Genomic DNA, 13,198 nt, shown 5'->3' on the forward strand with positions numbered 1-13,198 from the left:
TATATATATATATATATCGCAGATACAGTAGCAGTAAAAAAATACTCCAGAACACATAATTTGAAAAACATAGTATATATACACATACGAAAAGAAATACTTTGTTCAAAAAAGATTCTTAAGAATACTCCTTCCTGAGGGCCTTGGCAATAGTAGAAAGTTGCATATTGCTAGTACCCTCGTAGATAGTGCCGATCTTACTATCCCTATAGTATTTCTCTTGTGGGAAATCAGTGGTGAATCCGACACCACCCATAAAGTCAACACACTTGGACGTAACTTTTTGTGCAATCTCAGATGCATAATACTTAGCCATCGCAGCTTCCTTCATCACATCTTTCTTAGCGTCGACCAGACGAGCCGCATTGTAGACGAGAAGTCGTGCTGCTTCCAATTCTACTACCACCTGCGTGAAAAGAAATTTACAGTTCGGAATCGTCGTAAGTAAAGCAGCATCATATATACCTGAGCGATTTGATGTTGAAGACTTTGAAATTCGAAAATCTGTTTGCCAAATTGCTTCCTCTCGAGTGTATAAGGAATCGTAGCATCTAGTGAACCTTGAGCAGCGCCAATCATCTGAGCGCCGATACCAACACGACCTTCGTTCAAGAAACCAGCGGCATACTTGTATCCTTTACCGTATTCACCGAGAATGTTGCTCTCCGGTACTCGCACGTTCTCAAAGTGTACCATACACGTACCTGACGCTCTGATACCTTTATCACATATTTACATTATCGTTAATTACGTATAGCGATCCCCAATAGCGATGCAAGTTACTCAATCTGAGCTTAACCGATCGCTCAAAAAAGCAATCGTTGATTAATTTGCTCAAAATAAGAAAACAATCGCTCAATTTACTACAGAAAAGTCAAGTGTTTTGCAGCGCGAGGAAAAATATATAGTAATTATTACCTAGCTTATCCTCGGGCTTGGCAACCGTCACACCAGACGAATCACGATCGACGAAGAAAGTTGTGATACCGCGGTAACCCTTGGACGGATCGGCATTGGCGAACACGAGAAATACTCCGGCAATGTCAGAGTTAGATATCCACATTTTTGAGCCATTGATCACATAATCGCTGCCGTCTTTCTTCGCCACGGTTTTCAACGAGAAAGCGTCCGAACCGGACCCGGGCTCGGTTAAACAGAAACTACCCGCGTACTCGTTCGCTAATTTCGGCAGATATTTCTTCTTTTGCTCTTCGTTTGCTACCTGAATTCATTGATAATGTTATGGTCGACGAAAATAAATGATACTATTTGATTGAAGTCGTGCTGCATAAACATTCTTTCGTGAATCAAGAGTTACAAATAAAACGTTACCTTTTTGATCAATGAATTCACTAGTGTATTATGGATATCAACCAGAGCACCAACCGAAGCATCAACCTTCGAAAGTTCCTCAACGGCCAAAATCGTCGTCATGAAGTTACAGCCGGTACCTTCGTACTCCACCGGTACTTCCAAACCCATTAATCCGTTCTCGAAAAGTTTCTTCAGCAATTCTTGATCGATTTTATGCTCTTGTTCCATTTTGCGTACAATTGGTAAGATTTCCTCTTTGGCAAATTTTGCCACGGTTTCCTTCATCATCTGCTCATCTTCACTAAGGAAATTTAATGGTACATGTGCTTGCGATGATGCAGCGGTCGTGTGGATCAATCGTTTTGGTAGCCTTCGTGATATAGTACGGATTGCGTTCATTGTGGGTGATCACGATCACACAAGGCTACAATCAAGAGGATTGAGAGTAATTTATTTGTTATCTGAGTCAAGAATATTTTTTTAACGAAGTGTCCGACTTTTCATTGATAGGCGACATAACAATGTTTTGCTAGTTATCTCTTGTTGGAGAGCGAATCTCGCGTCATTTTTTCGCTTTATTTTATTCGGAGCCTAGTTTTCCGATAAATTATTGAAATTTAAAAATATTGTAGCACGTCAAAGAAACGAAAGGAAATTGTAACTTTATGCATTTTTTTATACACATGACGAAGGTATAAAAAAAATTAGCTGGTCATGTTTAATGCCATGAATTTTCGATGTAATTAAAAACAGGTTTTCGAATACATATATCCATAAGATGTTTTTCCTTTGTAATATTTATCTATCCATTAATTTTTTTTCTTTAAAGAATAAAAAAGGATAATCAGCGCGCGGTTAAAAATTCAAGTTTAAAACTACGCAAGATGACTGTTAGACCTAGAAGAACAAACGCGTTACTTAACATTATTGTATAGAATATAGTAAAATGGAATATCGTAAGCAATAATACGTGATATGGTAACTAGCGCTATAATATTCTTGAAAATACTGGAAGAGTACAGTCGAATTTACTATTTTAATATGTTGCCCGTACCATATACTATATTTGTTTTTGGAGCAATTCTGGTGTGAATAACAAGACCAAAAAAAGAAGTAAATAATGGCAGAGCAATTCAGCTGTATTGAACGTTAAAATTGGGCTGAACACAGCATAACTATATCATTAATATATCATACATTTGTATTTTTATTTTCTACCGCGAGCAGACGAACGCTACAGGGAAGAGCAGTCGACACGCGCGCGCAAAGTGCAAGGTCGCAGCTTCGAGAGGCGAGGAACCGACTTTGCCTGCTCACCGAGTGCTCGAGGCGATTCGTATAATAACATCGACACGGAGCATGCATCTCTTGTATGCAGAGTTGCCCCGCTCTGATCTCCAAGCCCGACAACTTTTAGTCCGCGCGCGCGGAAGAACGAACGGGTACGCGGACCTGTTCGCTGTTCGGGAGGCCTCCGATGGCCTTCGTCGTGGTCGCAGGCGCTAACTGCCCCTCGATTCAGCCTCATCAATATGCTAAAGGAGAAAGTTGGAGCACGATATGATGTTGGAAAAAGTCTACGACCCTACGCTATATTTTTCCGCGCAAACATTTTCAAAAATAGTAATTAGCAAAAATTCAATTTGATCTGTTTCGTCGACTGGCAAGGATAATAATCCTGAAGTTAAATCTTTGGTAAGGCGGTCAGTTTGAACCGTCTGGTCAGTATGCAAATGAGTTTGTATACACCCAATGAAGATTTACATCGTGTTTCGCTCTCGTGGTCGCGCCGATCCCAAATGGTCACGAACGATCGATTGTATAATTTTACAATAATCCCTTAAATTAGATTTAACTCGTTAAAGTTGCCCGAAGCTTTTAATCTCAAACTGCGAATGTAACGTCCGCATCGACGATAAGTCGAATTACACAGCTGTTTTCATTATCGATTTCTCAGCTATCGAAGAGGGAGAGAGAGAGAGACAGAAATTACGTAAATTTTGTTTTCCCGTTTTCAAATGTACGTTCGAAGCAACCAAAGTGCTCTATAAACAAGAAAACGTCTATTAACATCGAACAAACAGTGCACGAGAAAATCAAATGCAAAAGCAATCGAGGAAGGACAAATTTCATGGCGCGTCAATGATTGCTTTTCATGCACGCGTCTTCAGAGGGGGGCTCGGTCGTTCTCCGCATCGATGCGTACTCTCAATTGTGCTTTTATCTTATCGCGCTTAATTTCGAAGCTGTACTTTTTTTCAGTGCCAGTGTGAATCTTTATTTATCTCTGTCTTTTTCTACCTTCCACTCTTGCATCGTGGTGACTTTTTTATGGTTCATAGAAACAAAGCGTCGACTTCTTTATTATAAACTGCACAGTGTGCCTTTGGTACAACTTGTCTTTTATGCACGTCGGCGTTATTGTGGAAATGAGATTGATGCGTAGCTCGAAATCTTTTTCTTTCCTTCCACCACAGATTATGCTTGTTTTCAATATCAGTTGGCAGTGACAAATTACATAATCAATATTTTTGCCTTCCAAAGTCACTAAAAAATTATTCTTTCGAAACAATCATAATCATTTTTAATGAAACTTAACCAACGTAAATATTCAGCTTTTCGTGTATCACTGCCTCCCCACGGCGGGTTTAATAAAACACGAAATAATATCAGTAGTAATAACATTTTTCGTCATATATTTTTCAACACTCTCATCAAGTTTTCGATAATCGATGAGTAATAAAATCTCGCGTGACACCTGCATAGATATCTAAAAGCTTATACACATTCATTCGAGAAAACTCCCATTAAAACCATATACATAGGAATGCTACACACGATAAAGCCACGTCTATCATTATCTTGTAGCTAGACAAACACACGAGCGATTAACATAACCGGTATATATATACAGATAACTTCAATTTAGTGCTCAGTCTAAATGTAACAAAGAAATTCTCACCTTGAAAATCCGTGAAAGATGAGGCAATCTGCACGTACACGATCTATATTCGATCAAGCACTCAGCTCGACTGAGAGAGTAAGAACAAGTCTCCGAAACCGATCCCCCGTGGAATATTTCACTCCCGGTTCCGTCTCTCTTCTTTTCTCTCTCTCTCTCTCTCTCTCATTCTCGCTCGTGTGTATGAGTGTATCGTACGGTTTAATAAACCAAAAAAAGTTCACGACCACTTGTTGATTTTTCGATGTATAATTCGCGATGGGTATTTATTTAGGTCGTCAATGTCTGATCAATAGATTTCCTTTTTTTTTGTTGACGCGAAAAGTATAAAAATGAATAATTTGTTCGATAAGTGCAATCGAAGAAATTTGTAGGGAATATTAGTGTCGTTTGTTTGCGAACGACAAAAAAATTATCGGTGATGATATGGTGCCGCGATCTTTTGAGTGCGACATATTTATAAAAAAAAACAAAAACTAATAAAAGATAAATCAATGCATATAATTTATTGAGTTCGTTTTTCAATTAACGTTAAAAAGTTAGACATTATAATCTGAGTTTCGATATTGACAAAATAAAGTTACAGTTATTGAAATTTTTCACACGTACAATATCTTTTATCGAAGGACTATTATCAAGTTAAAAGAAATAATGATTTAAGGACGTTCTCTTGCTTAACGGTCGTCAAAGAGTACTCCACGCAAAAAAAAGCGTTTCATCAGTTATGCTCGCTTGCATTTTAAAATTTATAGATGGATTTAAGCGAAAATATCTAGAAAGAACTTTTTAAATTTAAAAGTTTGTAATAGTCTTTTCCACAAACCGATAGGTATTTTTAATTGTTTATAAAAAATTATAACCTCGAAAGTTATGAAATGAGTAATTTGAATCGTTAAAAGTCTGTAACAAATTTTTGAAAAAGAAATTTTTTTAATACTACATTGTTTCTCAAGTTCCAAAAATGTATGTGTCAAATTTGAAGTCTTAATATTATTTGGAAAACGTTTTAAAAGTGATTTAATGGAACGACATCGCACCGATGTTTTAGCACATTTTTGTTAATAATCTTTGTAAATGCATCGTTACCTCCTTTTTTTAATGCATCAATCATTTCAGATCTCAAAATAATTTATTTTGTTAAAGTTTTGCAATTTTGTAAAAAAGCGTTCTACGTTGTTTTTCTAATTGAAATTAACATAGAAAACTTATTTAAAAAATCGAAAAACTTTGATAAAATAACGTTTATTTAGCTCTGAAGCGACCGATGCATTAAAATTTATAATAGCCTTTTGACGATTGGAATTAGTCATTTCATAACTTCCGAGATTATATTATTTTATAAACAATTAAAAATACTTATCGGTTTGTGAAAAAAACTAATAGAAACTTTATGGTTCTAGAAGTATTCCTAAATTATTGTCAAAGTTTTTTTAATCCATCTATAACTTTCAAAATGCAAGCGAACGAGTTGCAACCGATGCTTTTTTCGTTGGACGGAGCTCTCTTTGACAAACGCTGAACGTGAGAACGTCCTTAACTGACATAACAATAAATATAATAGCAAAGTTCAATTTTCACTATTATCAAACTTTTAAAGTACAATACCTACTACGGGAAAAATAAAATAAATGACCACGTAAATAATTTTTCATCTATTATTTATTACCCGACGAATTGTGCATGACAAAAAGAAAAAAAAATAATAATTATGCAAATAGTAGCACACAATATTTGATTATATAAGCACAATTCCATTCTGTTGTTTGATAACAAGATGATCATTTGGGTAGTTAGGCTAACAAATTTCTTTCATATTATATTAATCTGATTGTTTTCACTGTATTATATATATGTAACAGATATATTGATTCAAAAGTTGAAGCTATGGTAGAATATATTGTTTACCAATACAAATATTGCAAGTGTACAACTATTAATACTTGTATTATTTTGTACAACACTATGCATTAAAAATTACTATTATAAAAATTCGACAGACTTTAATGAACAATGTAGCACATATTTATAGATTGAATGAACAGATAATATTTCTCAAAATTTTAAAAGAATAAGCATTTTCAATAGAAATTCTTTCAGGTACTTATGCAAAGACAATTACGAAAAATTACTTCAACTTTATTAGTTTTTAATATTATAGTTCTTTTACACTAAATACATTATTATCCACAGATTTGAAACTGTACTTGTAAACTTTCATACCTTTTTTAACCACAATCTTGCATTAAAACACGGAAACTTTTGAGAACAACGTTATGTTAAGTATAAAAATATTATAGGAATGTTATGCTGGATGAATTTTATCCGTGCAACTTTTACGTTTTTCAAAGATGAACAAAAAGAAAATATTTTACTTATAAATCATGAGATAATAAATAATGTGCCATAATCAAATGAACATCAATACTATTTTTCCTCACACCATTCATTATCCTTGCGGACCTGCTCTTCTTCAGCAGGAGTAAAATCATTTTTTATGTTGAATGTTTTACGAATTTCTTCTGGTGTCTTGCCCTTTATCATATTGGCAACAGTCTTACAAGTGACATCCAGCAACCTCTTAATGTCAAGGTAGTTTGCAGCAAGGATCAGCTCGAACAGTGTACCTTGATCAACCTACAAAAAAATCAAATAATTTATACATATACTCATGTAATATATATACACCACCATTCTATAAACAAATTATCTCTTTCATCTTCTTCCTTTATAATATAAGTTGTAAAGTAAAATAATTTACTATGCAATAAAAGAAACAAAACTCAAAACTTAATTTTGAAATTAAGTTGTTCAATTATTTACTTTTCGATACTCCGTGTGTAAAGTGCGTCTTTCCCGTACACTCGGCAGAAAACGTGCGTTGAAAACCACACTTTCCACACGTCGTATCAAAAAATACGGTACAGCACATGTTCGAGAAAGAATTTCTCGTCTCGTGTACCTTTCCACCCTCGCTTCGCTCGGGTATAAACACACGAGACAAGAATCTACTTTCCCGCACTTGTACCGTAATGTACTATAAAATACATATACTTAGAAACATTACATAATATATGATAAATGATTGAACATTACAAGAAATACAAGATGACTCACCTTCAAAAACTCCATATCCCAGTCACATATATCATCAGTACGCTTTTCAGAGTTTTCATCTTCAACGAGAGGTGGATCATCTTTGTGATATGTGGCCCATTCAAGGACTTTCTTAAGGATTGGACCAACAACATTTGGAAGAGGAATTGGCTCTTCTTCCTCCTCTTCTGTAAAACCTAAATCTTCCAACATGGTTTTTATGGTGACTGATTGTTGAGCCACTTTGACATCCACATCAAAGACCTGATCATCAGAGCTCTTGAGCTTGATATTAGGCATCTAGAAAGTATACTTATTTGGTTAAAAAGAAAAAATTTATTCAAAGAGAACATTTTTAGCAATGCATTATTTAAAATTGTATAAATAATGAATTCATTTTGTATAATTAGTATTGTTAAAATAATGTAATGTGAATAGTAATTTATACCATCAAAAACGGTGAAGCAATCTATAAACCGAAAATACTAATTTTTACAAATTTAAACTAAATTATCCAACGGTATTTAAGGATTTTGAGGTTATGTTGTATATGATTACGAACAGCTAATGGAAATTTGGTTGACTGGAATTTTTTGAACTCCAAAGCGTGTGAATGCCATAACCGTCTTTATTAAAAACTAATAAATAGTTCTTATCAGTTTATATATGTCCACTGAACTGAAGGGACTCTGAAAACTCCGAAAGTTCTGATTCACTATTAGTAATATTTAGAATTACCGAACATCATATCATGTACAAAGAAGTCAATTTTACTGTAATTCTAAATTTAGTCATGAATCACAAAAGCGTTAAGTAAAAATCTAGTGACACTAAGCTATGGAAAAACTTAATGCATCGGTTGATTACGTAGTAAATAAAAAAATCAATAAGCTCACTGTTAATGTTGAAGAATTTTCGGAAAAGTATTTCTACGAACTGACGCGCAAGAAATTCAAAAAGCAACGGAAATGGCGAAGAGGAAAATGTAGTTGGACACTGGACAAAATATAAAACTTTCTAGATACCACGAGTATTGACTTTGTTTACAAGCCTAGTAATCGTGGTAATACATAAACATCTATCCGAAAACAAAGGACATCGATAACTAAACATCTGAAAATTCCAGGCGTCTTCTCCCCCCTCGAAATAGGAAACACAACACAGGGATGGATAGAAATGGAGAGGGGAAAGCCTTGAGTGTGCATTGGATCGATTCTCAGAGAAAATTATGAATCATGCAACGCTCAATAACGAATGAATAAAAAAAAAACACCGACAATTGTTAAACATACCTTGGAATGATAGTTATTAACAAATAAACACAAGAATTGGATTCCACGAGATGTAGAAATACTTCTTGAGGTAAAGATTATTCAAGTCCAAAGTTACTACGGAATCGACACGTCTCAACCGCAGGTTGAACTTGAACTGCTGGAGCTGGTTACGAGAGTAACTAAGTAACATGTGCCGAGACAATGCCGAAGTCGCTTCCAGTTTTCCCCTTCCATTTTTACTGCCGCGTCGGTGGCGGCAAATCTTTAATACGCGTGCGCATTGCATACGTACACGCGGAAATTTAACTAATCTTATTCGAACTGCAGACTTTAGATTTTCTTTTGTATTAAGCATATGAAATACATTACTAGAAAATTGTAGATAACAGAAAAAATTATTTATAGAATTTTAATTCAAAATTAAATATTTTATATATTCAATCAATATTAAATAAGCAATAATCTTCATGAAAGTAATCATCAATAAGTTATTGCATCAAAATCAAACATCTGTTACGTTGTATTATTATGCCAATATTTGAGTAATTCAAAAAGGCTTAAATTAATTTTAATTAAATGTGTTTTTTTATATTTTTCAAATACAACAATACTTATGACAATTATTAATATCTATGTGTATTTAAAATATTTTTTACACAATTTTTCGTTAATAAAAATTATTTTCCATTTGGTTCTACATTTATCAAATACAATAATAGAACACACTAAAAGATAAACAATATTATTATAAGATATTTAGTTTCTCAAGATAAAAATGGCGAATATTATACTTATAAAATAACAATTAATAAAATAATATTGAACTCAAGATTGGATTAGGTTTATAGTCTTTCACAAGATTTAACTACATCAAATCGTATTTTTATTCTGTTTGAAATTTCGACGCATCAATGCCAATAGAATTTATTGGCATACTTTTATCAGAGGTAGACGAGCATTTCTGTGTATTCTTCAATAATAACCCAATATTTAAGTTTTCTAATCCTAGTTGTTGTAGTTTCGTAGCCTTGCTCAATGTTTTTTGGCAAAGGCACTGAAGGGTTTGAATTTTATTTTCTTTTTGAATCAAATTTTCTTTCATGGACATTATTTGCAAATTCAGGGACTTATTTTCCTGCTTTAATTCTTTGTTTTCATGAGTTAAAGTTGAAATTTGGTTAGATTTGCGGAATAAATGTACTTTGAGTGTCTCATTATACGAAATGAAACTTTGATTATCAGCCTGCAGTTTGTCAATTTGAATATTCTTTTGATTAAGCAGTAAGTCGTCTTTCAAACTTGGTAATCCTTCATAATGATGATTCACATCCGAATTCTTGCAAGATTCTTTAACGAAGCATTCTGTAAAATAAGATTTCTGATCAATAAATGATCGATTTCCAACAAATACATTCGTTTTTCGCAAAACTTACGTAGTTCTTTTATTTCCTCGCAAGCTGCTGAATACTTATCGCGATTCTTAGCACTTTCAATCGTCAAATTGTTGATTTGCTCAATCAGTTTAGTCACTTGCCTCTTTAAATCTCTCATTCTTTCTTCATCCACCTTCTTCGAAGCTAGTTGCTTTCTTAACACAGTTTTACTGTCAGCAAAATCCTTATTGCTCTTTTCTAATTCCTTTATCCGAGCTTTGCAAAAATCAAGCTCATTTAACTTTTTCTTATAACGTGCAATATCCTGCTCAAGTAGTTCGGCTTTTTCAGCACGGGCTCTCGCTTCGTCCAGGTCGTCTTTGTAGAGTTTTACGTTTTTTGTTTCCATTACTAACAAAATAAAAATTTTTTATTATTATTTTACTTGAAAAGTACATACAATAAAATTACCACCCACCTAATTTTTCATTAACCTCAAGTAGTTTCTTCTCGTATTCTTTAAGGTGAGCTTGAATGTCCTCAAGTTCATCGCTCTTTTGACGTAGCTGCTCAGCAAGGTCCGTGACCTTGAATTTCAACTGTAATTTCTCGCATATATCTTCATTTAGCTGTTCTTCAATGTGTTCTCGATGACAACGTAGTTGAATTTTGTAATCATCGCGCTCTTTACAAATTTTTTTTATGCAATCGATGGCTTTTTGTGCGTTTGGTACGTTTACTAACATGTCTGTGCTGATCACTATATCTGGCACTTCTATTATCTGTCGTATTATTTATAAATGATACAATTTATTAGGTAAATTATATTTTTTATGATAAACTGTGATAACAGTATAAGTATTATTGTTGGAAAAAAAAATCACGAATATTCAATTTGTTTTAATAAGAACGATTTCAGTTTCAAAAAATTCAAATTTTCTTGTACGTTTTTAACAAACTGATAAATTATAGGAAAATATTAACGTTATTACTGTCATTTCACATTGATCGTGCAGTAAGAAAATATCTTTTCACGCAGTTTATTTTTGTAAAACAGTTTTTAAAATATTCAAAAGTTCAATTCATATAATAAATGCTTTTTGATGCGGTTTTTGCTTTAGAACATTCATTAATTTTGGTACTAACAATATTAATGAGCAATCAAAAACTTTGTTCGATCTCTGTGCTCCAAGTTATAAATCACGAATCGTATATTCACTACTATACAAAAGAAAATTTCCTAATCCATTTTACCGATTGTACTTAGCCGGTTATCCCATTACCAAGATTTACTGGCCTTTTGTAAATCCTGGTGTCAACGCTCTATACTACATACGGCTATAAGAAAAGACAATAGTTGTTGACTAGCATAAACTGTATGTTCCGTGGTGAGAATCGGCTTATATCCGGTATAGCATTTAACACGGATTATAGCTCAAATTATAGTTCAATCTGAGATACTGACGGTTTATCCTTTCTTTTCGTACAACAGTCTAGGGGCCTTGAGCGTTTTCATCGCCGACCGAGGCCCTCTTAAAAGTCAAATTTTTCTTCATAGATGTATTGATCTCCTAAACCCGTAGCTCGAAGACGAACCGACTTTCAATTGTTTATTAACAGCGTAAATATTTAAACCACTATTACATTTTTTGAATGAAGTTACACGTTATTTAGATCTGAAAGATGATTATCCATTTTATAACGAATAAGTAACATTTGGAAAATTAAAATATATTTGTTAAAATCAAAAATATACATTTTTAAATGAGAAAAAATAAATAAAACGGGAAATGTATTTGTTTTTAAGAAATTTTAAAAGATTTGAGATGGATAAAACAGGAATCTTTACGTGTATCGAGGTGCTATGTAAAATATCGGATAATTTAGATATGCAAAAATATAAACGGCATTTTTATGACTCGGTTATTTAATTATGATAAATTTATTATTTCATCCTTTTAATTTGATTTTAATTAAACAGTTAGATCAAATCATTTTTCTTTATAAAAGTTTCGTTTGTTTCAATCATTTTTATAACTAAGAGTCAATCATTTATACTATATAATTTATAAATAATAATAAACAATCACCTGAGAGATACATTGAGCCAGAGCCAACTGACTTGTCTCATCAAGTCTTCTAATTTTCTCGATGAATCTTTGTTTTTGCGGACACTGCACTGCACATCCGAGTAACAGTTGCAGCAGAATTTCGGTTTCACGAACATTATGTTCAGGCTCACGGCCGAGTTTTTCAACATCGGGTAAACGGAGAATCAATTGGCCTAACTCGTCTTCGTAGAAGTGTCGAATGTTGTTGAGAACTCCAAGTAGATTGCGGCAACGCCAAGCTGTCGAGTCGATTGTCGATAGATAGACATCGGTATCGTGCACTTGGAGATTCCTGTTCAAAAAATAAATGCATATGGAAAGGTCTTGCAAAAAAATCGTTAACGAATTTGTCACTTTCTCACAAATTTTAATAAGAAAAATTATCAAATTAGTTAGAAACAAGATTTTGAAAGAATGATTATTCAGTTGCAGAAGCGACTATTCTGTTACTTTTATATAGACAAAAAAATTATAAAATACTCACATCTGAAGAAATACATTGTGCATTAAATAGCCATTCACCAAATTATTATAGCTGACTTTCTCATCGGTAAGCATTTCAAGGCAGCTCGCAAACTATCATATTACATAAAAATAAATCAAACCACTATAACAACCAAATCCTTCATTATTCCACCGACCAAAAAAAAATTTATTACCCAAATAACTAAGGGGCCCGCCAAAAACTCATCAATCTCGGAAACTTCATTTATTTTATACATTGTTCCTTCGATTGGCACGTACACGCTTGAACTGTTATATGCACTTTATCTCTCTTCTTGTAAACAGCAAACTATGATATCAGATATATGCTCGCCAACCTATATAATTAGTAGCGCATAGGAGGTTTCAGCGGAAAATAAAACAAACTCAAAAGTAACAAACACAATAGACTTTACTTTATAAAAAAAAAATATAATAAATAATCCAAACCATCATGTCTTTAGGACATATATCAGAAATTCACAAGAATAACAGAGTATTCAAAAAGTTTAGCAAGATTGACTGGTGAGAACGTCCGAACTGCCATCTACATGGACAAGACAGTCATTGCAGTGTTAGCTTGACAAA

The 13,198-nt window shown here is 33.5% G+C and overlaps 3 protein-coding genes across 4 annotated transcripts; all 3 read right to left on the reverse strand.

The window, feature by feature from the left end:
• Positions 1-20: 20 nt before the first annotated feature.
• Positions 21-4,404, reverse strand: LOC131667117 (short/branched chain specific acyl-CoA dehydrogenase, mitochondrial). The gene is made up of 5 exons (XM_058940332.1): positions 4,277-4,404; positions 1,333-1,738; positions 919-1,222; positions 466-719; positions 21-406 (listed from the first exon to the last, which is right to left on the reverse strand). Exons 2-5 carry the CDS (start codon positions 1,711-1,713, stop codon positions 119-121), a joined length of 1,227 nt encoding a protein of 408 aa, XP_058796315.1. The 5' UTR covers positions 1,714-1,738; positions 4,277-4,404; the 3' UTR covers positions 21-118.
• Positions 4,405-4,771: 367 nt separating this feature from the next.
• Positions 4,772-8,830, reverse strand: LOC131667088 (S-phase kinase-associated protein 1-like). 2 transcript variants are annotated; one of them, XM_058940289.1, is made up of 3 exons: positions 8,266-8,426; positions 7,391-7,669; positions 4,772-6,910 (listed from the first exon to the last, which is right to left on the reverse strand). In XM_058940289.1, the coding sequence occupies exons 2-3, from the start codon at positions 7,667-7,669 to the stop codon at positions 6,701-6,703; spliced, it is 489 nt and encodes a 162-aa protein (XP_058796272.1). In that variant the 5' UTR covers positions 8,266-8,426; the 3' UTR covers positions 4,772-6,700. The 2 variants fall into 2 exon arrangements, with proteins under 2 accessions (XP_058796272.1, XP_058796271.1); XM_058940288.1 differs by lacking the exon at positions 8,266-8,426 and adding an exon at positions 8,662-8,830 and having other exon boundaries at positions 4,774-6,910.
• A 480-nt stretch (positions 8,831-9,310) lies between these two features.
• LOC131667127 (girdin-like) lies at positions 9,311-13,110 on the reverse strand. The gene is made up of 7 exons (XM_058940344.1): positions 13,061-13,110; positions 12,787-12,948; positions 12,612-12,703; positions 12,107-12,419; positions 10,495-10,798; positions 10,077-10,427; positions 9,311-10,005 (listed from the first exon to the last, which is right to left on the reverse strand). Exons 2-7 carry the CDS (start codon positions 12,847-12,849, stop codon positions 9,527-9,529), a joined length of 1,602 nt encoding a protein of 533 aa, XP_058796327.1. The 5' UTR covers positions 12,850-12,948; positions 13,061-13,110; the 3' UTR covers positions 9,311-9,526.
• Positions 13,111-13,198: the final 88 nt, after the last annotated feature.

The sequence above is a fragment of the Phymastichus coffea genome, unplaced genomic scaffold, assembly GCF_024137745.1.
Source record: "Phymastichus coffea isolate CEN01 unplaced genomic scaffold, Cenicafe_Pcof_1.1 PCOF00063, whole genome shotgun sequence".
NCBI classification, from domain to species: Eukaryota; Metazoa; Arthropoda; class Insecta; order Hymenoptera; family Eulophidae; genus Phymastichus; species Phymastichus coffea.